The following is a 27,455-nucleotide window of genomic DNA, read 5'->3' as shown; positions in this document are numbered from 1 at the left end:
GGCTGTCAGCGCTTGTTGTTGTTTTTGTCGTCGTCCAGGATGGTGTAGTCACGTGACGTACGACAGGGGAGGAGAGAGGTGGAGGGGGGGGGAATCTACCGCTTCACCGGAGCACGTGATTATACCGACGAGCACCGAAGACTGGAGAGCGTTGCGGTGAGTTTACCGGGGAGTGGTGGGAGCCGGCAGAAGGTCACAGGGATGGCGACAGTAACTTGGGTTCAGTGCCCGAGAGCACTTCCGGGTAGTTGGGTCAACCCCTGTGTTTGGACATTTGTGGACTGTTCCTCCCCCCATGCTCGTAATGGAGTGACCCAAGTTTATAAAATGTAGCACAGTGGCCGGTTTGGCCTCAGTGTGAGGAGAGCGGCGTGTGCGATGTGTGTGGCGGCTGCTGTGTCTGTCCGGTCACCCCGTTATATACTATGTGTGTCGGCTGCTGTGTCCTGTCACCCCGTTATATACTGTGTGTGTGGGCTGTTGTGTCCTGTCACCCCGTTATATACTGTGTGTGTGTGGCGGCTGCTGTCCTGTCACCCCGTTATATACTGTGTGTGTGGTGGCTGCTGTGTCCTGTCACCCCGTTATATACTATGTGTGGCGGCTGCTGTGTCCTGTCACCCCGTTATATACTGTGTGTGGCGGCTGCTGTGTCCTGTCACCCCGTTATATACTGTGTGTGTGGCGGCTGCTGTGTCCTGTCACCCCGTTATATACTGTGTGTGGCGGCTGCTGTGTCCTGTCACCCCGTTATATACTGTGTGTGGCGGCTGCTGTGTCCTGTCACCCCGTTATATACTGTGTGTGTCGGCTGCTGTGTCCTGTCACCCCGTTATATACTGTGTGTGTGTGGCGGCTGCTGTGTCCTGTCACCCCGTTATATACTGTGTGTGTGGCGGCTGCCGTGTCCTGTCACCCCGTTATATACTGTGTGTATGTGGCGGCTGCTGTGTCCTGTCACCCCGTTATATACTGTGTGTGTGTGCCGGCTGCTGTGCCCTGTCACCCCGTTATATACTGTGTGTGTGTGTCGGCTGCTGTGTCCTGTCACCCCGTTATATACTGTGTGTGTGTGGCGGCTGCTGTGTCCTGTCACCCCGTTATATACTATGTGTGGCGGCTGCTGTGTCCTGTCACCCCGTTATATACTGTGTGTGGCGGCTGCCGTGTCCTGTCACCCCGTTATATACTGTGTGTGTGTGGCGGCTGCTGTGTCCTGTCACCCCGTTATATACTGTGTGTGGCTGCTGCTGTGTCCTGTCACCCCGTTATATACTGTGTGTGTGTGGCGGCTGCTGTGTCCTGTCACCCCGTTATATACTGTGTGTGGCGGCTGCTGTGTCCTGTCACCCCGTTATATACTGTGTGTGTGTGTGGCGGCTGCCGTGTCCTGTCACCCCGTTATATACTGTGTGTGGCGGCTGCTGTGTCCTGTCACCCCGTTATATACTGTGTGTGTGTGTGGCGGCTGCTGTGTCCTGTCACCCCGGTATATACTGTGTGTGGCGTAGGGATGTCACGATACCAGAATTTTAAGTTCGATACAGATACCAGCTTTCTTATTTCGATACTCGATACTAATTCGATACTAAATAAAGTTTTGAATAAAAAAACTTGTAAAAATACAAATATACTGTAATTTCCCCCTTGCCCAGACTGCGAATATGATGCCCCTATGTACAACGTTTTTATTTATCTGACTTTTTGATCACTTTGATACATTTTATCGTTATGACAATTATGCATGCAATGGTTGCCAAATACATGTATGTTCCTTTGTTTTGTTTTTCACTTATTTTGAGAAAAAAAAGGGGAAAAGGGGGGGGATTATTGGAACCTTTATCATGATTTTTTTTTAAAAAAAAAAACACTTATTTCCCCTCTACCTCGCAGCTACCTCCCTATGCACTACAATTCCCAGCTTACCTTCTTATGTACTACAAGTCCCAGCATACCTTCTTGTGGGGAGTTGTGCACAAGGAGGTATGCTGGGAGTTGTAGTACATAAGAAGGTAAGCTGGGAGTTGTAGTGCACAAGGAGGTATGCTGGGTGTTGTAGTGCATTGGAAGGTATGCTGGGAGTTGTAGTGCACAAGGAGGTATGCTGGGTGTTGTAGTGCACAAGGAGGTATGCTGGCATGTTGTGGCAGGAGGCTGCTGCACAACTGCAACTCCCAACCTACCTCCTTGTGCACTACAACTCCCCACAAGAAGGTATGCTGGGGGTTGCAGTTGTGCGTTAGCAACCTCCTGACACAACAACTCCCAGCATACCTTCGTGTGCACTAAAACCCCCACATACCTCCTTGTGTACTGCAACTCCCCACAAGAAGCTATGCTGGGAGTTGTAGTGGACACTGAGGTATGCTGGAACTTGTAGTGCACAAGGAGGCTGCTAATGCACAACTGCAACACCCAGCTTACTTTCTTGTGGGGAGTTGTAGTGCACAAGGAGGTATGGTGGGAGTTTCAGTTGTGCAGCAGCAACCTCCTGGCACAACAACTCCCAGCAGCATACCACCTTGTGCACTACAACTCCCAGCATACTTCCTTGTGCACAAAGAGGTATGCTGTGGGTTGTACTAGTGCACAACGAGGTATGCTGCTGGGGGTTGTAGTGCAGCAGCAGCCTCCTGATACAACTCCCAGCGTACCTCCTTGTGCACAACTCCCCACAAAAAGATATGCTGGGAGTTGTTCCACTTTGCCGGCGACAGGGGGGATGGCGACAGGATTGTGGAGGGACCCCACTGCAGCGGCAGGTCCTGGTGGGAGAGCTAAAGGGTGCAGGGAACCCCGCTGTATTAGCGGGTCCTGGAGTGTGCGGGGGACCCCCGCTGCACTGGCGGCTCCTGGAAGGTAGAGTACTGGAGGGTGCGGGGGACACCGCTGCACCAGTCGGTCCCGGGGTGGGGAGACTGATAATGGTTAAATCATCCTCTCAAAAGAAAAAAAGCATATGCACAAAAAATGGTCAGGGTGATTCCTTATCCCATCTGACTCTCATTCTGTTGGACTGTATATGGTGATCTTTTCCAAGTTTCCTTTTTTTTTCCTATGCTCCATTATTTGTGGTTATCTTTTGTTTTACTGGGTCTCTGTCTAGGTGGAGATGTTGGATTTTTGTTATTGTACATACGGTCCAGAGTCAGAGTGGTAGATTAGTCCCGGCTGGAACACCAGCAGGACTTATGGGGACATTTTAGTGTTTTTAATGTAGAGCAGTATTTGGGGTGTTGTCTCCCTCATTTTACTACTCCTGTACATTCATATATTTATGTGGTATTTTGTATCCATGTCAGTGTTATAATAAAGATTTTTGTGATGTGCTACTATTTTTTGTGCATATGCTTTTTTTTCTTTTGAGAGGATGATGTACTACTTATATGCATTGGTTTAGCACTCCATGATTATTAGTGGTGCCCACTAGCTTTATATATATAATGATAATGGTTAAATGACTGCCACCCGCGGGATCGCGGGCCGCAGTCGTTAGCAGTGGGGGCCACTCCATATGCAGCACTCTGCTGCATACGGAGCGGCTTGGGAGTGATTAAATGCCGCTGTCAGTTGTGCCAACGGCATGTACAAATAGCCGACACTAGCAATCGCTATGTGCCGGCTATTTGAATTCTGCGCCGTCGGGAACTGAGAGCGCGCGGGCGGAGGAGGGGACACCAGGGGGCAGTACCCAGAGAACATAGCCGGCGCTCAGTTGGCCGCTGGCCATGTTCTCTGAACTATACTTTATGTTAAGTTGTGTAATAGCGCAACTTAACATGAAGTTTCGATACCAGAAAATGCTGGTACCGAACCGTTTTTCTGCCCGAAATATCAATAGTAGTATCGCTATTTCAGTGCATCGTGCATCACTAGTGTGGCGGCTGCTGTGTCCTGTCACCCCATTATATACTGTGTGTGGCGGCTGCTGTGTCCTGTCACCCCATTATATACTGTGTGTGGCGGCTGCTGTGTCCTGTCACCCCGTTATATACTGTGTGTGGCGGCTGCCGTGTCCTGTCACCCCGTTATATACTGTGTGTGGCGGCTGCTGTGTCCTGTCACCCCGTTATATACTGTGTGTGGCGGCTGCTGTGTCCTGTCACCCCGTTATATACTGTGTGTGGCGGCTGCTGTGTCCTGTCACCCCGTTATATACTGTGTGTGTGGCGGCTGCTGTGTCCTGTCACCCCGTTATATACTGTGTGTGGCGGCTGCTGTGTCCTGTCACCCCGTTATATACTGTGTGTGTGTCGCGGCTGCTGTGTCCTGTCACCCCGTATATACTGTGTGTGTGGCGGCTGCTGTGTCCTGTCACCCCGTTATACACTGTGTGTGTGTCGCGGCTGCTGTGTCCTGTCACCCCGTTATATACTGTGTGTGTGGCGGCTGCCGTGTCCTGTCACCCCGTTATATACTGTGTGTATGTGGCGGCTGCCGTGTCCTGTCACCCCGTATATACTGTGTGTGTGGCGGCTGCTGTGTCCTGTCACCCCGTTATATACTGTGTGTGTGTCGCGGCTGCTGTGTCCTGTCACCCCGTATATACTGTGTGTGTGGCGGCTGCTGTGTCCTGTCACCCCGTTATATACTGTGTGTGGCGGCTGCTGTGTCCTGTCACCCCGTTATATACTGTGTGTGGCGGCTGCCGTGTCCTGTCACAGCCGTACCTACCATAGTAATGTATCCTGTAGTGCTCCTTTAAAGCTGTCACCTACCTTAGTGATATCTCCTATAGCAACCTTCAACTACTATAGTAAAATATGCCAGAGCAACCATCATCTACCTTAGTGATATATCCCATAGCAACCATCATCTACCTTAGTGATATATCCCATAGCAACCATCATCTACCTTAGTGATATATCCCATAGCAACCATCATCTTAGTGCTATATTTCATAGCAAACATTACCTATCTTAGTGGTGTATATCTTATAACCTGTCAGCTACTATACTGCTGTATCCCATAGTAACCGTTACCTTCCTTAGTAATGTATCCTATAGTAACTGTCCCCAACCTTAGTGTCATATACCATAACAACTGTATCCCATAGCAACCAGAACCTACCTTAGTGTCATCCCATAGCAACTCTCCCCTACCTTAGTGCTGTATTCCCTAACAACCATTGCCTAACTTAGTGGCATATCCCATGGCGCCCATGTAGCACATCTCTTTATTTTAACACATTTCAAGTACATTGGAATAATGTTACCTATCACTAAATTGGCCCAAAAATGTATCAGAGAAACAGAATGTGGAATGGTTTCGTGGAATAATCGGTCTGGGGTCCAGGGGCCTTCAATGTCCGGTGTGGGATCCAGGGGCCTTGAGTGTCCGGTCTGGGGTGCAGGGGCCTTCAGTGTCCGGTCTGGGGTCCAGGGGCCTTCAGTGTCCGGTCTGGGGTCCAGGGGCCTTCAGTGTCCGGTCTGGGGTCCAGGGGCCTTCAGTGTCCGGTCTGGGGTCCAGGGGCCTTCAGTGTCCGGTCTGGGGTCCAGGGGCCTTCAGTGTCCGGTCTGGGGTCCAGGGGCCTTCAGTGTCCGGTCTGGGGTCCAGGGGCCTTCAGTGTCCGGTCTGGGGTCCAGGGGCCTTCAGTGTCCGGTCTGGGGTCCAGGGGCCTTCAGTGTCCGGTCTGGGGTCCAGGGGCCTTCAGTGTCCGGTCTGGGGTCCAGGGGCCTTCAGTGTCCGGTCTGGGGTCCAGGGGCCTTCAGTGTCCGGTCTGGGGTCCAGGGGCCTTCAGTGTCCGGTCTGGGGTCCAGGGGCCTTCAGTGTCCGGTCTGGGGTCCAGGGGCCTTCAGTGTCCGGTCTGGGGTCCAGGGGCCTTCAGTGTCCGGTCTGGGGTCCAGGGGCCCTCAGTGTCCGGTCTGGGGTCCAGGAGCCTTCAGCATGAAGAATCCACAGCACTTGCTTTTCATGTGACTACTCCTTTAATATCAGGCAGTGTAGAGAATTAGTGCTGCAGTGTCCATCATGGCGGAGGGCTATGAGGGCCACAGGGGGCAGAGTTCATACATCCTAATCTGTAGCTGTGATTGTTTCCTCACAGGGTGTAGCTGCAATGATGCCAGAGGAGCAGAACCTTCCGGCCATGTGTATCCTCTCAGTTAGAGCCATCGGTTAGAGGAGCTGCGTACAGTCTACAGAGTCCCATCCAGCTGCTCCCTGATTTTCCTTGTACCACAATGGCGGTGATACTCTGAGCCTTCGTTCCTAACTTTACGGGAGACCATGACCGAAGTCCGGAGGGTGCCGCTATCCAGTGCTTCAACCAATGCAGCTTTACAGCCGTCTTCTCCTAAGAAGCCACGGAACAATGACCGGGACCCAGAGACATCAGTGGCCGCCACCGTTCGCATTGCGCTGACTCTTTTTGAGCCCAATCAGAAGAAGTGCCCAGAATTCGTCTATCCAGAATTGTTACGTAAACTGCAGGGAAACAACAATAAACATGCTGAGAAGGTAAGAGCCTCCCCCCTGCTGTGCAGTACATGACCGGAGCAAGTGCTGGGCCAACTCTGAACAAGCAGGATACACTGGGAGATTTCAGCTCTGAAGGCTGCACTGTACATAGTGATTCCACCAGCAGAATAGAGAGTGCAGCTCTGGAGTATAATACGGGATGTTACTCAGGATCAGTACAGGATAAGTAATACAATTAGGGATGGTCCGAACCTGCCGAGGTTCGGGTTCGTATGAACCCGAACGCTCGGCAGCAGATTCCCGCTGTCTGCCCGCTCCGTGCAGCGGGCGGATACAGTGGGAGGAACGCCTGGAAAACTGGGATACAGCCTATGGCTATGGCTGTATCCCAGTTTTCCAGGCGGTCCGCCCGCTGCACGGAGCAGGCAGACAGCGGGAATTATTACCGAGGGTTCGGGTTCGTACCATCCCTAAATATAATGTATGTACACGGTGACCTCATAAGCAGAATAGTAAGTGCAGCTCTGGAGTATAATACATGATGTAACTCAGGATCAGTAATCTAATGTATGTACACAGTGACCCCACCAGCAGAATTGTGAGTGCAGCTCTGGAGTATAATACAGGATATAACTCAGGATCAGTAATGTATTGGATGTACACAGTGACCCCACCAGCAGAATAGTGAGTGCAGCTCTGGAGTATAATACGGGATGTAACTCAGGATCAGTACAGGATGATGTATTATTTATGTGTGTACTATATAGGCATGAGTGGCCGTGTTACTCTTTATTATATATTTTACATTTATTATACATTCAGGGTCTATTTTGGGATCAGCTCCTGCTAATACTTTTTTGTCCTTCTCGATTTTCAGGCTCAGAAGATCCAGTCAAATCCCTTCAACCACGACGATGCTGAGAGGAAGGAAGTGGAAGCGTTATCCAAGAAGTATGAGGAGAAATATGTAAGTGGCCTGAACACTCAGACCCTGATCCATAGGAACTCTCTATATATCTCTGTGTATAGCAGGAGTTTTCTATGGCAGTGTTCATGTCAGATGTAGACAGGGAGTCAGTAAGATATTGGCTCGCGGCTACATTGTGATTTCCATGGACCTCACCTTAACCCCTTATCTTTCTATAGGGAAAGAAGCGGCGCAGGGATCGTGCACAGGATCTCATTGACATGGGTTACGGCTATGATGAGTCTGATTCATTCATCGACAACTCAGAGGCAGTAAGTTGTCAGCCCCTGAAAGCCTGTATGAATGTGTGTATGGACTGGTGTGACAGCACAGGTAATATTATCATTGTCCCCTGCATTGCTGTCTGTGGACTTTATCACAACAGAATGTAGATTCCCCATGAGGCTTACTGAACACCTGTGCAGTACTTCTGCTATTTCCCTCTCCTAGTCCCCGAACAATTATCTGTATTGGATCCTTTGGGATTCCAGGCGGTAGAATTATGCTGGAATCTTAATCCGTCTCTAAAGAATTATAACTAGGAAAAAAAATATGTTTAGGTAAATCAAATAGAGAGGAAGTAGGTGGATAAATGGGCTTGTACTGGCAGAATTAACAGTTCTGAAGACTCCAGAGCTGAAATCATATTCCCTGCTTGTTCAATGTCTGTACAAAGCTTGGTCATCTGCATGTTTGGATATGAACACCAAACACCGTGAGGTAATCTAAGAACGCTACCTCTCCCAGAGTGCAATGGTTTGTGCAGGAAGCATCAGACTCCATTGTTAGGGCCCTATTACATGCAGCGATTATCAGATGAACAGGCCAATATCCTCCTGTGATCAACAGACAAAAGATTATTCGCTGATCGTGCTTTGTATTAATAGCTGCGTAATATTGCTGATCAATCCTGGTAAAATCTCACGGCTGTTGGTGAGCCCATGGTGGCTGTGGTTTCAACCACAAATGCGAGAAGGCAGCCTACAAATATGTTCCCACATGGTATTTTTGCTCAGTATTTTGCAACCAAAACCAGGAGTTGATTAAAAAACAGAAAGGCTATTGCAAAGACTGTTGCAATTGAGTGGATGGCCGTTATTTAATGGCAAACTCCGGCCATTGTTTGAAAACAATGGTAATTATTTGGCGTTAAATGACGGCCATCCTATGTTCACACTATGTAAAAGTACGGCCATTGTTGTCATCGGCAACAACGGACGTACTTTGTACGGTGTGCAACTGCCTTTTCTTGTATGGGATCCTGGCCAGAGCGTATACACATCGTATACACTCCGGACGGAATCCCGTACGGGGCTGCAATTTGATTTATGGTTTTTTTTTTTTTTTTTTTAAACAATAGTCCAGGCGATTTTAGGAAACTTTGTAATTGGGATTTTTAGGCAAATCTGCCATTATCTGCATTCAAAAAGACTTTCCCCAGGTCCCCCCCATCTCTCCTCTCTCTCATTCACTGCTCATTATCAGGAAATCTCGACTCTTTTACATCAGTCGAGCCCTGTGTAATCTATGGAGAGAGGAGGAGGGAGATTAGTCCCCAGCAGAGAACAAAGGATTACACAGCGGCACCTGTGTAAAAGCCGGTATTCCGAGGTCAGAGAGGTCAGTGCTGACATCAGAGGAGAGAGCCTGGTGATGTAGCTGTAAATTAACTTTGTTGTCCTGTTTTGGTGCCTCATCTCCCTCCACCCCTCCCCTCTCCCTAGAGAACCATGAAGACAGGGGGGAGAGCTTCAAACTGCTTTTTCATGACAAAAATGCATTTTTCAGCTAATAAACCCAATTACAAAGTTTCTTAAAATCGCCTGTACTATTGATTTCTGCAAATAAAAAAAATTAAACAGTGACACTTTAAATCAGCATCAGTCAGTGATCAGCACTGGTTTACAGAGGTGTCCAATACAGTCCTTAGTGTCATGGATGTACATGTCGGCTGGTTGTGCTCTTATGTCAGATTCTGGATGCTTATCTCTTCACCCGGTTTCCCTCCTTGCCCGCTATTCCCTCAGTACGATGAACTTGTTCCAGCCTCCCTGACCACAAAGTATGGAGGATTTTACATCAACTCGGGAACACTGCAGTTCAGACAAGCATCAGAATCTGAAGATGAACTGGTTAAGGAGAAGAAAAAGAAATCTCCCAAGGTAAAATCCCTCATCTGCTCCCAAACCTGGACTATAGCCCATAAATGTTTTAGTACGAATAGCGCTGCAAGAAGGGAGAATGCTCCCTTCGTCCCCCATCAGGGCTGTGCGGTGAGATCACGCAGCCCCGATGGTTGCTGTGACGTCAGGAGGCTTCCCCAAAGCCTCCTGGTGTCACAGCTACGGAAGCTGATCAGGCTCAGCCCAAGGCTGAGTCTGATCAGCTTTGCCTATTACAGGCATATTGTGTTGCAGTGCAGATCAGCAATATGCCTGTAATCAGGCAATTGTACAGTACAGTCCACTCCCCGTGGTGGGAAAATGAAATAAAGTGTAAAAAAAAAAAATACACACACACAAAAAATATTAATAATAAATAAAAAATCACATATAATGGTGAAAAAAAAAATACACATATTTAGTGTTGCCACGTGCGTAATGATGCTGGCAGTAAATTTATTACATAATTAAACCTGTATGGTGACTGCAGAAAATTTAAAATGAGAAAAATGCTAATTTGTCTTTTTTATTTCATGGAAAAATTGCATTTTTCACAAACTGTTTTGTATATCTGCCAAAATTTACCACTACCCTAAAGTACAATATGTCACAAAAAACAGTCTCAAAATCAGAAAGAAAAGTTATATGATCACATAGCTATAACCGCATAAAGTGAGACAGGTTGGATTTAAAAAAAATGGGCTCTGGTCCTGAAGGCCAAAATCAGTCCAGTCCTGAACGGGTTAAAACTCTCCAGTCTTCTAGTACTTATCAGCTGCTGCATGTCCTGCAGTAAGTGGTGTTTTCTTTCCAGCCTGACACAGTGCTCTCTGCTGCCACCTCTGTCCATGTCAGGAACTGTCCAGAGCAGCAACAAATCCCTATAGAAAACCTCACCTGCTCTGGACAGTTCCTGACACGGACAGAGGTGACAGCAGAGAGCACTGTGTCAGACTGGAGAGAATACACCACTTCCTGCAGGACATACAGCAGCTGATAAGTACTGGAAGACTTGAGATTTTAAAATAGAAGTAAATTACAAATGTATATAACTTTCTAACATAAGTTGATTTAAATTACATTGTTCAGTTTATACATTGATATAATCTACCTGTAAGGCTGTGTTTGTGTCGAAATGATGGCTATTTTGGACAGCCACCATTTAACGCCAAAAGACGGCCACACATAATGATCATGAATATTTGCTTAAAGTGGAACTCCAGGTAGAGGTTAAAAAAATTAAACTTCTGCAGAAGCATAAAGCATTACTTACCTATCTATCCCAGTTTTGAAACTACCAAAAATCCATTTGTTTGGGGGGTTTTGTTCTGTTTGGTGTTTCCGCACCTCCTGGTTTATGAGTTGTACACAGTACTACAGGTTCCCTCAATGCTTTCCCTCAGCTGTTTATCACAGCCCTCCACCCTGCACATTCCCGCCCAAAGCTGTTGCAAAACATCTAGGCTGTGTTCACACATTGCAGTCTCATTGTGTTACTGAATTATTTGCAGTAATTTATGATTTCATTGTGGTTCCACCCACACAGCACGCTGTATTCTCTACCTGTAACACCACACAGCACACTGTATTCTCTATCTGTAACACCACACAGCACACTGTATTCTCTATCTGTAACACCACACAGCACACTGTATTCTCTACCTGTAACACCACACAGTGCTGTATTCTCTACCTGTAACACCACACAGCACACAGTATTCTCTACCTGTAACACCACACAGCACGCTGTATTCTCTACCTGTAACACCACACAGCACGCTGTATTCTCTACCTGTAACACCACACAGCACACACAGTATTCTCTACCTGTAACACCACACAGCACGCTGTATTCTCTACCTGTACCACCCCACAGCACGCTGTATTCTCTACCTGTAACACCACACAGCACGCTGTATTCTCCACCTGTAACACCACACAGCACGCTGTATTCTCTACCTGTAACACCACACAGCACGCTGTATTCTCTGCCTGTAACACCACACAGCACGCTGTATTCTCTACCTGTAACACCACACAGCACGGTGTATTCTCTATCTGTAACACTACACAGCACGCTGTATTCTCTACCTGTAACACCACACAGCATGCTGTATTCTCTACCTGTAACACCACACAGCACTGTATTCTCTACCTGTAACACCACACAGCACGCTGTATTCTCTACCTGTAACACCACACAGCACTGTATTCTCTACCTGTAACACCACACAGCACACTGTATTCTCTACCTGTAACACCACACAGCACGCTGTATTCTCTACCTGTAACACCACACTGCATGCTGTATTCTCTACCTGTAACACCACACAGCACGCTGTATTCTCTACCTGTAACACCACACAGCACGCTGTATTATCTACCTGTAACACCACACAGCACACGCTGTATTCTCTACCTGTAACACCACACAGCACACTGTATTCTCTACCTGTAACACCACACAGCACACTGTATTCTCTACCTGTAACACCACACAGCACGCTGTGTTCTCTCCCTGTAACACCAGAGCACTGTATTCTCTACCTGTAACACCAGAGCACTGTATTCTCTACCTGTAACACCACACAGCACACACTGTATTCTCTACCTGTAACACCACACAGCACGCTGTATTCTCTACCTGTAACACCACACAGCACAGTGTATTCTCTACCTGTAACACCACACAGCACACTGTATTCTCTACCTGTAACACCACACAGCACGCTGTATTCTCTACCTGTAACACCACACAGCACACTGTATTCTCTACCTGTAACACCACACAGCACGCTGTATTCTCTACCTGTAACACAACACAGCACACTGTATTCTCTACCTGTAACACCACACAGCACACTGTATTCTCTACCTGTAACACCACACAGCGCTGTATTCTCTACCTGTAACACCACACAGCACGCTGTATTCTCTACCTGTAACACCACACAGCACACGCTGTATTCTCTACCTGTAACACCACACAGCACGCTGTATTCTCTACCTGTAACACCACACAGCGCTGTATTCTCTACCTGTAACACCACACAGCACAGTATATTCTCTACCTGTAACACCACACAGCACTGTATTCTCTACCTGTAACACCACACAGCACTGTATTCTCTACCTGTAACACCACACAGCACACTGTATTCTCTACCTGTAACACCACACAGCACACTGTATTCTCTACCTGTAACACCACACAGCACACTGTATTCTCTACCTGTAACACCACACAGCACGCTGTATTCTCTACCTGTAACACCACACAGCACACGCTGTATTCTCTACCTGTAACACCACACAGCACACTGTATTCTCTATCTGTAACACCAACCAGCACACTGTATTCTCTACCTGTAACACCACACAGCACGCTGTATTCTCTACCTGTAACACCACACAGCACACTGTATTCTCTACCTGTAACACCACACAGCACGCTGTATTCTCTATCTGTAACACCAACCAGTATTCTCTACCTGTAACGCTGATATTGGAATAAAGTAGAGAACTTTTTAGAATTTTTTTTTCTTTTCATTTCCTTGCACATATTATGATCAAGCATCTGTTATCTTTGAACTTGAGCCCCACAATAAGGCTCTGATCCTCTCTGCTGTTTAGAATTATTTACTTGTGTTACTGCATCATTTATGTAAATACGCTGCAGTACTGCAATGACACTCCAACATGTGTGAACACAGCCCTAATTTCACTTCACACTTCTGCACAATTAGAGAAACCAGTGCAGCAGCTGCTTCTGGCCGGTCAGAGATGGTGAATCACACAGGGGATTGGGGGATCCAGCCAAGCCTCCTGTGACATCACGCACTGCCCCCTGTCTGTATCATCAGCCTGATCTCAGTAAACACACACAATGTGAGACAGAGGTATGGAAGATTTGTCTCCTAGGGGGGAAGCAGAAGGAGAAGGACAATGTGGATTGGCACAGGGGCCATTTTTTTTTCACTTCCTGGATTTCTATCAGCTACCATTCTATCAGCTACCAGTAATACATTGTGTAGACACACATATTTAACTTTTAATGTACTTTTAATAGAAAACAAGTTTTTCTTATCCAGAGTTCCCCTTTAAGTCTTTTGGCATTAAATGTTAAAGACCGTCACAGTGTGAACATAGCCTAAAAGTTGTAAACTTACATTACTTATCCTGTACTGATTCTGAGTTACATCCTTTATTATACTCCAGAGCTGCACTCACTATTCTGATGGTGGGGTCACTGTGTACATACATTACATTAATGATCCTGTACTGATCCTTAGTTACATCTTGCATTATACTCCAGAGCTGCACTCACTATTCTGCTGGTGGGGTCACTAGAATCTATAATGACTATAGGATAAGTAATGTAGCATGGTCCACGTTGAAATTTGCCCAGCTCCGTGTAGCAGGTAACAGATGTTTTTCTTTCCTCCCGCCAGAAAATAAAGGAGCGAGGAGACAAAGTGAAGAAAAGAAAACGAGAGGAAGAAAAAAAGAGCAAGAAAAGTAAATTCTCAAAAGCCGGGTAAGATATAGGATAGCAATTCACTATTAGGCCAGGAGTGCATCGCAGTGTGGGGGTCACCTGCCTGTTACAGAAATACCGCCACATAACCACAACACTGCACTCATGTTACATGACACCCCAACTGTTTCCTCTCTCAGTTTCACAGCTCTGAATGGCACGAAGGACAAGAAGAAGAAGAGGATGCTGGCCAATCTGCAGGAGATGCTGGCAAAGTTTGAAAGGGATAAGAAAACCTATGAAAAATGGACAACATCTGCCATAACCAGCACTACAACCACTGCTCCCAAAATGTCAACTCCGACTGCCCCAACCCTGCCCCCGCCACCCTCACGAGAGGCCGAGCCAGCACCAGATCCCTTACTGCCCACCACCGCGTCTGAGGGCCAGCTTGTCCAGGCCACCAACACCATGGAGTCCTTGACTGGGAAGGAACTGGAAAGCTTGGACGTCCCTCTTAAGAAAACAGGGGAAACTGTTAAGGAGGAGTTTAAGAAGCCGCCATCTATCCTAGAGGGTCTGCCAGCTCCAATAGAGAAGAGAATAAAGGAGATTACAAAGGTAAAACCCGTCCCACTGCTGCTGGGAGCATCACCCATGTATTCCCAAGTGACAGGATCACTTTAAAGAGACTCTGTCAGCAGGTTTATGCTGTCCTATCTCACGGTGGCATAAACTAGTGACAGAGAGGCTGAACAGAATGATGTATCACTTACATTGTTCTGTGCTGCTGATCCAGAGATCTCCTCCTGAATAACATGGACAATAAGTAGTCCTCTCCATTAGGTGCATGAGCTCAGTAGTCCTGGATATTCATGAGAAGCAGGAAACTCTGCCCACCAGCTGCTGATTGGCAGTTATCTATCCATGCTGTGTATAGGCAGCCAACTGTCAATCAGCGGGGGGAGGGGTGTGGTAAGAATCCTATTCTCCTGCACACTAGGAGAACGGCTGAACAGAATGATGTAAGTAATACACCAATCTGTTCAGCATTTCTGTCACTGGTTTATGCTGCCCTCGCGTATCGCGCATTGTTTTGCTTCATTATGATGATGATATATTTGATGTAGAATTCTTATTTCTCTCCCCATTACCAGTGGTTCCAGACACCTGATGGAGACAAGAAGATTAAATTGTATTCCCTGGAGATGAATGCTGCTCTTCTAGAGTGAGTATATTGGGATGTTGTTCACTGTCACACCTATACTTTGGGTAATACTGATAAAGCTATTCATCCTGCACCTCCTGTTTCATAAGTGAAGTGCTAAAGATGGATGAATGGAATGTTATGGGAATAGCCCCCTGTTGATGGGAGTGCCGGCTGGGCTTGCCTGGAGGTGGTGCTCCTCTGTATTCATGCTCTGCTCCTCCTGTTAAATGCATACAATGCAGCTCTTAACCTGTTACTAACTTTGCCTCTTTCTTTTGGAAGTATTCACCTGCTCTGCCGGGATCTGAGCTCTGGCCTGCGCTCCTCTGTGTTCAGCCATCTCTCTTCCTTCCTCCCCTGTAGTAAGGACGCTCTTGTGAAGTGGTCCAGTCGCCTCTATTTACATAAACAGGTGAGCCCTACGCCTTAGTCATCACTGCCCAGTATCAGTCCCGTCATTTCCATAAGGAACACAAATTGATGGACAGGACATGGCATCACCGTATAATCAGCCGGGGTCTTAAAATAAAATGAATGCAGCCTTCTCCATTGTTTTCCCTCCCGGAAGCGCCTGTGGTCACTTCTGTGGGGTTTGCAGCAGCTGCACAGCCTGGTGGGCACCACCGTTCAGGGTGGCCCCTTAATTCTGAGGATCAGTGGGAGCCCTGCGTAACCTAGCAAAATGTCATCACATTGTAACCAATGTTCCCTCTAAGCTTCAGACACTGCTGAGCAGAATGGCTAAACCAAACACAGGAACGTTGGTACCTTAGAATAAAAGCGAAGGTAGCATAGCAAATTAAATCTAGTAGAAGGGTGCGCTGAAAGCCCATATATAATATATATATGTAATACATTTCGTCTCCATTTAGTATAGGCCCTCCTTTTTCCTCCATATAGTGTAGGTCCCCTTTTTGCACCTGTGTAGTATAGGGCTTCTTTGTGCCTCCATATAGTAGTTAGGCCTCTCCATGCCCTATATAGTAGTTAGATCCCTCTGTGTCCACAAATAGTAGTTGGGTCCATCTGGGTCCCCATATAATAGTTGGCTCCTCCTTGAGCCCTGAAATAGTATATAGACCCCTTTGTGCATTTTTTAAAATAGTTATACCTCTCTGTGCCCGCATATAATAGGAAGGTCCACTCTTTGTCTCTAAAAATAGTAATTCAGTCCCCTCTGTTCCCCTATACAGTAGTTTGGCCACCTCTGTGCATCCATGTAGTAGTAGTTGGTAATTCCATCTATAGTAAGCTCCCCTATAGGCAAATCTCTACTGTAGGTGATCAAACCCTATAGGCAATACCCTATATAGATAATGCCTCATGCAATATCCCCCTCTCCCAATAGACAAACCCCCGTAGATAAGCTTTCAATGTAGTAAGCCCCCCTTGTGTTGGCAATGCCCTTGTTTGTGGTCATCCTTCCCCTCTAAGAAATCCCGCTTTAGGTATTATTTAAAAAAAAGAAAAAAAAACTACTTACCTGCCTTCTGCCCTCCGGCATTCAGTTCACTTCCTCACTCTGTAGGCGTGAGTGACACTGTGCTGTGTGCCGTAGCACTAGGGGAGAGGGCAACCTCTTGTGGCCATTTAGAGATCCCAGGCTGAGCGAGCAGCTGGCAGCAGTGAGTGGGGCTTCCCATAGCTTCAAGGGAATACTATTTGTAAATTTTTACACATATAGAGCAGAGCATGTGGACGGTGAGGTCATGTGACGTGATATCGCTAGCACAACTAGTGGTGATGTAGTTATTGATTGCATATGACGCTGCCTTTTACTTAGCAGGGAAGGAATCATGATGATGAATCCATAAGAAATTAAAGTCCTGTTAATTTAATACACATATATAGATCTCTATATCTGCTCCTGTCTGTCACTGCAGAGTGAACGATTGCGGGAGCCACTACGCAAACTCAAAGAAGCGGTGGCCAAGGCCATGCCAGAACAGATCATCAAGTATCATGCAGAGTTAAAGGTTTACAACCAAGCCAAATATGCCAGGTAAGAGAGAGTCCAAATCCTGCACACATTCACTGACCGCCATTCTGTACACATTCTCTTACAGCCTGAAATCCGGCCGATTATCGCTCCGTGGAATAGGCCCCTTACTCCGATCTTCACCAGCACCTGAATCTCTGAGACTTTTAGTCTCTTCAGTTCTGGAGCCATTATAAAGATCTGTGCATGTAGAGATCTGTATTAGGGTTCTATTTCACTGCCCGATAATGTAAATGAGTGCTTATCTGCTAGATCAGCGCTCGTTTACTGGGCCTATTACACGGCTCGATTATTGTTTAGCGAGGGCTGCAGATGTCCTTGCAGCCCTTGTTTAAACACAACACAATACAAATCCCGTCTGTCAGCTCAGACAGGCCGCACCGATGTGGCCGATTATTGCTCCGTGGAATAAGCCCCCTATAGGGGTTGTCTGGAGGGCAGAATAGAGCTTACCTGTCCAACTCCCTGGCTCTTGCCAGTATACTTTGCAGGACAAGAGGGGTAGTTGTCAGTCACGATCATAACTTGCGAGCAGAAATACTCCTGATGACTTGTAGCTGCATGATTTTGTTAAAGTTTAAAGGGGTAGTGCGGCGCTAAAAAATTATTCACAGAATAACACACAATAATAACAATGTATGTTATGTCTGTGAATCGCCCCCTTCCCGTGTCCCACCACCCCCGCCCGTGTACCCGGAAGTGTTGGTGCATTATACATTACCTGCATAACTGTGCTCAGCCAATCACGGCTGAGCACAATTATGATGCGGCGGAGGGGGGGCGGCGGCATCGATTCAGCCGGCCGAAGATGACGTTTGGCACAAGATGGAGGACATGTGCGACACGGATCAGGTAATGTATAATGCACCAACACTTCCGGGTACACGGGCGGGGGTGGTGGGACACGGTAGGGGGGCGATTCACAGACATAACATACATTGTTATTATTGTGTGTTATTCTGTGAATAATTTTTTAGCGCCGCACTACCCCTTTAAGTCAAATCCTGCTGCTATTGGAGGGAAACTAAACTTCTCAAATATGCAGAGGGCCAGGGGGCAGATCAGGTAAGACCCTTTAACTTGTTCACTTAGTGGGTGTCGTGAGCCTAAATCTCTGCCTGGGTCAGATTTTCAGCTATGATTTGATGCAAAATTGCATGAGGGTGCCTATGAGTGTAAAGTGCTGGGGGGCTTTTTTGCCAGGAGACGTCTTTAGAGAGTATAGTGGTATAGGATATCAAGTGATGCTCCCAACTATGATTACAAATGTAGTTGTTTTTGTTAAATCTGTCAGGATGCTGTCAGAAGACAAGGAGAAGGACCAGAAGACACCCTCTGAGGAGGAGGAGGAAGAGGACAAGGGGAGCAAGAAAGCTGCCGGGCCCCGGAAGAAGTTCCAGTGGACAGAGGAGATCAGGTGAGGGCTCTGGGTGTGGCTGCACCATAGGCACCGCCACATCAGACCCCCCAGGGATGAGTTTGTTATATTAGAGGGGGATAACAAGATAAGATAGAAATACCCCTTTATGCTTTTTTTTTTTCTCTTTAAAGTAAACTCGAGTACCCCTTTAACCGATCTACCAAGCTGCATTTTGTCTGCTACTGTTTTGCCCCCACCTTATCCCCTGTCTGTGCCTCCTCTCACTGTGCCCTAACACTTTTTCTGCAGGCATCTACTGTGCCAGGTGGTGCGAATGAAGGTGGACATGTACGAGCCAGAGGGAAGCGGCTCCTCCAGTCTGGAGGATTATTTAAAATGCTTCCTGGATGAAGAGGTCAAGCCTTTGTGGCCGCGAGGCTGGATGCAGGCCCGGTATGTGGGGCGAAAAAATGTCATAAAATAAAGATGGGGTCTCTCAGCTGTCCGACACGCCTGGAAGGAAAGGCCCATCTGGTGATACATTACACTAGACGTGTACCATTGTGGAGCCTGTAGACACTGGGTGACAGCCCCTGTGGACAATGTAATAGTAGTAGAGACTGGTTGTAGGAGTATTCCACTCAAACATAACTTTTGATATGTTGCTGCCCATGGTAAAACTAACAATTCATTCCATACTTGTTATCTATTCAGTCTCCTTCCCCCCGTTCTCAGATTTTTGTGGTTTTAGCAGAAAGCAGTAGCTGTGTGTGAGCTTTTCTCTCTGTCTCCCCCTCCCTTCTGAGACAGCTGTAGTAAAAAAAAACTCCCTGGCAGGCTTTATCTGCAACATTGTAGCTTCTTTGTAATGCTGGGAGGGTTATTCTGAGGTCAAGTTGCTAATGAACTCACAGTAATTATACCTCCCAGTATTACAAAGAAGCTACAATGTTGCAGATACAGCCTGGCAGGGATTACATCTGCTGTCTCAGAAGGGAGGGGGAGACAGAGAGAAAAGCTCACACACAGATTTTTGTATCTTTAGCAGAAAGCAGCAGCTCAGAACTGGGGGAAGGAGACTGAATAAATAAGTATAGAAGAAATTGTTAGTCTCACCATGGGCAGCAACATATCAAAGTTATATTTTAGTGGAATACTCCTTTAAGGCTGACACATATTTGTAATAATCATAAAGGACGACTTGTGAACTCTGGTCCATCTGGAGACAGTATGGCGGTGCGGTGCATGAGGTGGAGCACACAGCCTTGGTACTTATGTTTATAAGCAACAACCCCAACAGCCCAGCAGTAGATGTATCCCTGTGGAGTCTGACGGACTGTCCTGTACTTAGTTGTAATGATGGCGCTGTGGTGTTTTCCTCTCCTCTTCCTCACATTCTTTGTTGCTTGCAGGACGCTGTTTAAGGAGAGCAGACGTCTGTACCCGCAGCTCAGCTCCCTGATGTGAGTATACGCCATTACTTGGGGATCAACTGGGATTTCTCTGTGGTTATAATCGGTCATATTGGGGCCTGGATCTGACTGTGCAGCCTCATGTACTAGGTGGTCAGTGTGCTGAAGTGCCACACAGCGACTTGGGTCACATGGCCACAATAACTTCCCTGAATCATGGTTTCCACCACCCAACAATTGTCAGATATTCTCTCAGGGCCCATCTCGCAGTCATAATGTGGTGACATTTCCCAAGTTCACTTACATAACCTGTTTTCCAGCAGAAATAGAGAAATGTAACAGGCCATGTGGCTAAAGATCAAAGTCTCCGACCTTGTTGTTGTGTTATATGGGGGGGATACAAAATCCACCCCACCCCCGATATCATATACAATAGACTCTTCTATCTCCAAATTGTCCTGAACAGATCCTTGTGTGCTGAAAAGCCCTGTTTGCTGTCAGTGAACGAAAATCCTCTTGTGTTATCCAGAATCTCAGAACTTTTCCTGGTTCTTCTCCCACTGCTGGGGATTAGTTACAGTGTTAGGTCTCACCTGAGGTCTGTGTTTCCCAGCCTGCGGCTCTCCTGCTACTACAACACTACAACCCCCCATTATGTCCCGACAGTCTTCAGTTTAGCATCAGCTGTAAAGCAACTGGTTGGGGAACACTATTGGACCTTATGGACCTTCTCAGTGTGTACCCCAGGGGGCATGGCCCACGTCTCAGGGGGGCACGTGCACAGCGTATGATCAAAGCCTGGGGGAGGACATGTGGCTCCAGCCTTGTAACCCTTACCTACCCATGTTTCTGTCTTTCTTTTCATGTGATGTGATGTGGTTGTTTCTTTATTTGTTTTCAGGGCAAAGAACAAAACTGTAATTCTACCTAAATCAAAAGCAAAGGTAATGGGGTCTTTTATAGTTACTGTAGAGCTTTCCTTTAGTGATGCATAAGGCATTAGACATGTGTCTGCTGAACTTAATGATGTAGGCCCCCTTCACACATCCGCAAAATCCGCCCTCGATTAGTGACCGACACTAATCCTGAAGGGTCTCCATTCTGGAAAATAGATCAGGATTTATTTTTTTTTTTTAAGATTCTGTCCTGATCCAGATTTTCTCACGGAATTCCAGCTTTAACGCCCCCATTTAACTCTACGGGAGTGCTGGAATACTGGACGCTTTTGATGCACATGAGGAAAGCACCCGGAACCTCCATCTTATATGATGGAGGTCACCCAGCTTTCCCAGCATTTTGTACTCAGTATGATGGAGGTCACCCAGCTTTCCCAGCATCTTGTACTCAGTATGAGGGAGGTCACCCAGCTTTCTCAACATTTTATACTCAGTATGATGGAGGTCACACAGCTTTCCCACCATCTTATACTCAGTATGATGGAGGTCACACAGCTTTCCAGCATCTTATACTCAGTATGATGGAGGTCACCCAGCTTTCCCACCATCTTATACTCAGTATGATGGAGGTCACCCAGCTTTTTCACCATCTTATACTCAGTATGATGGAGGTCACCCAGCTTTCCCACTATCTTATACTCAGTATGATGGTGGTCACCCAGCTTTCCCACCATCTTATACTCAGTATGATGGAGGTCACCCAGCTTTCCCATAATCTTATACTCAGTATGATGGAGGTCACCCAGCTTTCCCACCATCTTATACTCAGTATGATGGAGGTCACCCAGCTTTCCCACCATCTTATACTCAGTATGATGGAGGTCACCCAGCTTTCCCATAATCTTATACTCAGTATGATGGTGGTCACCCAGCTTTCCCACCATCTTATACTCAGTATGATGGAGGTCACCCAGCTTTCCCAGCATCTTATGCTCAGTATGATGGAGGTCACCCAGCTTTCCCACCATCTTATACTCAGTATTATGGAGGTGCTGGTACATATCAGGAAATCCTGAAGGCATTTCCTGATTGTTTCCTGAAGCCTCCCGATCAGGATTTTCTTACAGTACAAAGTGACACGGATGTGTGATTGGGGCCTGAGGTGGAAATCTGTCAGCCGTCTAATGTTTATGAAGACAGTTGTCAGGAGAGAAACAGAGCTTCATCTGCCTCATCCTTTTGTTTGCAGACTAGATAAGCTGCCGCCAGAGGAGTCTGTCAGCAACTTAGCCGCATGTCCAGCTTCATGTCTGACAGAACGGTCCTGCTTCTTGTGCTCCCCGATGTTCATGTTATATATCTTCCATTTCTGTTACAGGATTCTTCTAATAGGCAGGAGAAGAACGCTCCCAGTTCCTCTATGGAGTCTCGTATTTCTGCAGTCACCACACCAGCATTGGCTCAGGACAGCCCTTCTTCTGTGGTGTCCTCATCTGGGGGGTCCCCAGTGTCCGCTCACACTCAGGACAATTCACTGGATGGAGATTTGATCCACAACCCTCCTTCTCTGGACGCTGTTTCAGAGCACTTGTCGGCCTTTTCTGGCAAAAACTCTGGCCTGGCCTTTGAGTTTCCTGTCGCTTTGAAATCTTCTGGTCCCGAGAAACCCACCATGATGGTGAGGGAGGAGAAGAAGAAGCCGTGCCCACCCTTATCTGTCACCACCAACGCCACCTCTTCACAAGCATCAGCACGGCCAATTTTCCATAAGAAGTTTACAGTTACGAGCTCAGAAAAGAAGATGGCCCCTCCTGTGCCCAATCCCAGGCCCTTGCCCGATCCCCAGCAGAAGCAGAAGCAACCGTCCCAGCACCAAGCCGCAAAGACTCTGCAAACTACAAACCCATCTGTGCAGACCTCCGTGAACCTCTACCAGATAGGCAACAAGGCGGGCTTTACTCATCCTATCCAAGGAGGAGGAGCCAAAGTGTCTGCATTGTCACCTTCACAGCAGCCACTCGCCCCTCAAACCAAGCCACCAAAACCCCAGGGCATTCCTCCCTCGTCGTCCACCAGTCATAAGCCTATCGTCTCTCCAGGACTCATAGTCAAGCACCCAACCAGCCATGGCCCTGCGGGAGCTCAGGTCTACAGAGGAGCTGTGAACAGACTCCCCACTCCTCCGAACGGAAACGGGGTGAACGCAAGTGGGCAAAACGTGACCATGTCCCTAAACCAACCCCCTTCATCTGCCAGTCGTAATCCCACCACAACATCCATCAAAAAGCCTCCTCACCCTCCACAGAAACTGCAGAAACTGACCCTGATGGCTCCTCAAGACTCCGGTGGGGGGACCCAAGGCGTGGCCAAGTTACTGACCTCATCTATGGTGGCTAAAGCAGGAGGAAATGTAGTATCCAATGTAAGTAGCACAATGTATGAAGTACATGGTCGTGCAGTGTAGCAGAGCTGTGGTTCTTAATGTTGTGTATATGGTTTATGTCACAGAAGGGAAATCTAGCACCTGGGTTGCTTGGCCCTGCCCCGTTGACCATCCTGACCTCATCTTACAAACAAAACGGAGGGAAGGTGGCCGCACCGACCTCTCTGAGCCTGCTCTCCCCCATCCACACATTCCCCTTACATGTGGTGTCCTTCACCTCTGAGCCTTCCCCTAAAGCTGGAGCTTCGAAAGACGCCATCGTCACTGGGCCTGCCCCGGGCACCTTCAACCACGGACTACCAAGAAGTAAGTGTACCCATAGAGCGTTGTAACTATTGTAATGCTGCCTCTGGCCACAAGAGGGATTGACAGGACGGGGAGCTAATGGCTCTTCGCCCTGTCAATCACAGTGCCGCATTTAACTTTGTGTTCCTGAGTTGAAGAGTCAGGTTAACACCAGCTTGGGGTATCTAGCAGTGCACCCAAAGCTGTCCAGCAAAAATTGGACAGGCTTTATAATTTTAAACTATTTTCCAGAACAGACACCTTTCAGGAAACAAACTGAAGGGCGTCAGTGCCTAATAGAGGCCTGTGGGTCCAGAAATTTCACGGACATGTGCATGTGGCCTAAGAGGCCATTCTTACATTGTGTAGATCACAGATGCTGTGTGTGAATGCCTCCTTAGTCTGTGTTTTCAGGAAATAAGAAGAGTTGTATTGCAACAGCTGAAGAGCCACATATTTCGAAACTCTGGTCTAGTCAGGTTTAGGGCATGATGAGTGTTGTAGTGTTGCAATAGCTGGGGAACCCCATGTTGCAGAACGCTTGTCTAGTCAGGGCTGAGGCATGTTGGGAGCTGTAGTTTTTCAACAACTGGAGAACCAAAAGTTGGAGATGACTGGTCTAGTTAGGTCTGGAGCATGATGGAGGTTGTATTTCTGCAATAGCTGTAGAGCTATAAGTTGCAGTCAGGTCTGTGGAATAATGGGGGGTTGTAGTTTTGCAGCAGCTGGGGGGACTGAAAGTTGTACAACATTGGTTTAGTCAGGTCTAGGCCATGATGGGAGCCACAGGTTAGAGGACATAACACTAAGTGATAATGCGTACTGAGCAAAGGACAGGGCTGTGATAACTGGAATATTCTGCACCTTTCTCATATACTTGCCATTCACCTCCTGCTGTCAGTGCAATCCTATGTATATACGGGGCTGCAGAGCGCATTGTCTGCTATCCCATCAGCTGTAGGATCAGGGCTGGGTCAGTATTGGGCTGTGTTTCCATTCACTGACAGAGCAGACAGGTGCAGAAGAGTCAAGACTTGTGTATCAGAAACGTGCAGAAGGTTTGCTTTTAATCTCTATCTCTGACAATTTGCCACCGCCCTCTCTCTCTCTCCGTCCAGATATCCTGGGTGGTCTGCATACCAGTACAGGCCATCATTCCAGCCCGATTCCTCTCCCAGTCTTATCTGGACACAAGCAGCCGGCACAGACAGGTACGGTCAGGTCACACAGGCCCCTATGTAGTTGGGGGGGGGGGGGGCAGATCAAAGGCTTCTTATCAGCACAGAAACACAGAAACCTTATCAGACAATTGCTGTTATATACATTATTGTAATCATCTGAATGAGGGGATAGCGGGGTGTATGGGGGATACTTGCAGTGCCACTCTTTTACCTGTATGCGGCAGCAATCACTTACAGGTGATTCAAAGAATGACAATGGACACTGGCTCAGACATGGTAGGGGGAGATAGTGGTGGCTGAAAACCCTCATAGTCACAGTTCTAGCCGCCCTTACTGGTTGTATCGTGACATGGCCACATGGTTGGCTACTGGCTATAAAGCACTGGCCAAGTGGAAGCAAGAGGCTATGCAAGAGGATACATGTATTTCTGTGTCACCGTTTGACAAGCTGTTCTGTCTGTCCTGCAGATGGCGCACACACTCACGGAAAGGGTACCGTGCCTTCCCAGATGAGAACCAGCCGACCGAACAACCCATGAGGACCCTGTCGTCCATTCCAGACCTTGACCTCAGCCTTTCCTACACATTTCGCACTTGTTTTCTACTCGGTGGCAGAAGTGGAGCCATCAGCCTTTATATTTGTATAAATGAGAACTCACTTTTTTCTTTTTCTTTTTTAATACAAGGGATCAATACCGTTGTATCCTCTGCTGGTTTTCTATCCATTTCTGTGGTGAGGGCCAGTAAATATATATGCACAGCTGACCATACTTTGGTTACGGTTAGCATAAGGTACGGGGAGTAAATAGAGACGAGTGGACGTCTCTCCCATCCCCCTCCACAGACTCTTCAGGCTCCAAGAGACAAATCATGCATAATTACATTTAACAAATCCTGGATGGCAGCCATTGCAAAGGATTCTGGGAAGGAGAACATTACAGACCAAAAGTCTTCCACGTCATGACAATCTGGTGATCTGTGGCAGGGCACATGTCCCTGGGATGTTGAGTACTACATGGTCACCCCCCGAGAGGCACTTACAAAAACTGACTGTAAAAAAAATATATTTGAAAAATGATGTATTGTACCAAAACAGTGATGTCATCACAGGAGGCGGAGCTTCACCACTGGTTGATCATTTCCAGATCTGAGGAGATGTTCAGCTGATACCAAACCGGAGTCGGGAGGTTCTGAGCCGGGTCTCTTGCACTAGTTTTGTACTGTTCTGCTGCTGCGGTCATGTGAGTGTTGGCGCTTCTGCTGCGTACCATGTATAGTGGGAGGGTGTATTTTTATTGCTATTTAGTTAGTGGTTTTGATAGGATGCCAGGGCTTCTTGCTGCAGTGCAGTTTTATAGGGAGGGGGTCTGAACTTTAATCCAGGAATCACTTTAAGCCTCGGTTCCAGCTCCCAGCATGGTCTGGAGCCAACCAGACGTATCACCTGCAGCATCCATGGCGTTGGTCATGTACAATTACATGGGGGTTATTCGTATGAACACTTGTCTTTGTAATACAAAGATGGCTCTTCATTCTGGTTCTTAAGGGGTGCTGAGCAGGGGATCCACCCCTCTATGGTAGGCCCTAGTAAGCTGTATAGACACATGGGTTGTCTTCCAAAGGCAACCCTTGCAATTATTATATCATCTGCTTGCTGTCAGTGAATTGGGAACATCCTTCTATAAATTCAGATGCTAAAACCCATGCTGATCCTATATCTATCAGCTTAGGCTGGGTTCACACTGTTTTTTAATCCGTTTTTGTTTTTGTTTTTTTTGCAAAAAAAAAATTTAATGAATGAGAAAACGAACTGCAAAAACGCAGTGTGATCCCAGACTTAGCTATATTGGATATAGCCCACAGAGGATTTCCTACACTGATACATTGTAACAAAAGGTTTGGGGGTCTTGCCAGGCAAACGCAAACTCACTGACAGGAAGCTGAAACCCTGACCTTGGTGATACATTGATAAACAGAGAGACTTTATGCTATGATTAGGATTTGTTTACATAAGACCGCAGTATCCCTTTAAGGCCCCAGAGTCCGTAACAGATAACAACCAGTTATTTGGCTGACGTAAAGTGTATGATCCGCCTAACACTACAACCTTTCCAGCGTCATCCCAGGAATTCCTGATGTAAGGGGGTTCTTGCATCTCCAATATGTCCTATAGTCACAGACTATATCCTGATGGAACTGTAGCCTAAATATCATGCCGATAGGAAAACCACAGCGTATGGAACCAGTATGGAGGAATTGCTGCTTAAAGGGTGTCTAGACTTTTGCAGCCATTTGTTTATTGTTGTATTGAAGTAGAACAGGAGGCTGAGTTGTGTGTGAATGCAGGGTCAGACTACAAACTGGAGTTATTTGTAGTCTGTAACCATGGTGACACTTTTTTTTTTTTTTACTCTAGAATAATTACAAAATTGATTCCTTTAGATGCATCGGAACATTACAGACCATTCTGTTGCATAAGTTTACAGGCCTCCTATGCACATATTCTGTTCATTATACTGTATATTTTATACTTTTTTTTTTGTACTCCCTCAAGTTATTTGTAACGCTGCAAAAATGGAGTGAGACATATTCAACTATGTGAAAACTGAACTAAAATGCAGGATTTTTCTATGCACCAGTTGT

The 27,455-nt window shown here is 47.0% G+C and overlaps 1 protein-coding gene across 1 annotated transcript; it reads left to right on the top strand.

The window, feature by feature from the left end:
* The first annotated feature begins 17 nt into the window (after window positions 1-17).
* UBN1 (ubinuclein 1) lies at window positions 18-27,222 on the top strand. Its single transcript, XM_069984298.1, has 18 exons — window positions 18-156; window positions 6,047-6,459; window positions 7,298-7,387; window positions 7,567-7,659; window positions 9,415-9,549; window positions 14,001-14,086; window positions 14,227-14,647; window positions 15,184-15,254; window positions 15,519-15,648; window positions 17,120-17,238; window positions 18,530-18,652; window positions 18,905-19,048; window positions 20,008-20,058; window positions 20,909-20,951; window positions 22,282-23,325; window positions 23,412-23,652; window positions 24,750-24,842; window positions 25,281-27,222. Exons 2-18 carry the CDS (start codon window positions 6,229-6,231, stop codon window positions 25,349-25,351), a joined length of 3,186 nt encoding a protein of 1,061 aa, XP_069840399.1. The 5' UTR covers window positions 18-156; window positions 6,047-6,228; the 3' UTR covers window positions 25,352-27,222.
* The last annotated feature ends 233 nt before the right edge of the window (window positions 27,223-27,455 follow it).

This window comes from Dendropsophus ebraccatus, chromosome 9, assembly GCF_027789765.1.
Source record: "Dendropsophus ebraccatus isolate aDenEbr1 chromosome 9, aDenEbr1.pat, whole genome shotgun sequence".
Lineage (NCBI taxonomy): Eukaryota > Metazoa > Chordata > Amphibia > Anura > Hylidae > Dendropsophus > Dendropsophus ebraccatus.
Note: the sequence above shows the minus strand (reverse complement) of the source record. Positions and strands in the feature narration are given on the sequence as shown.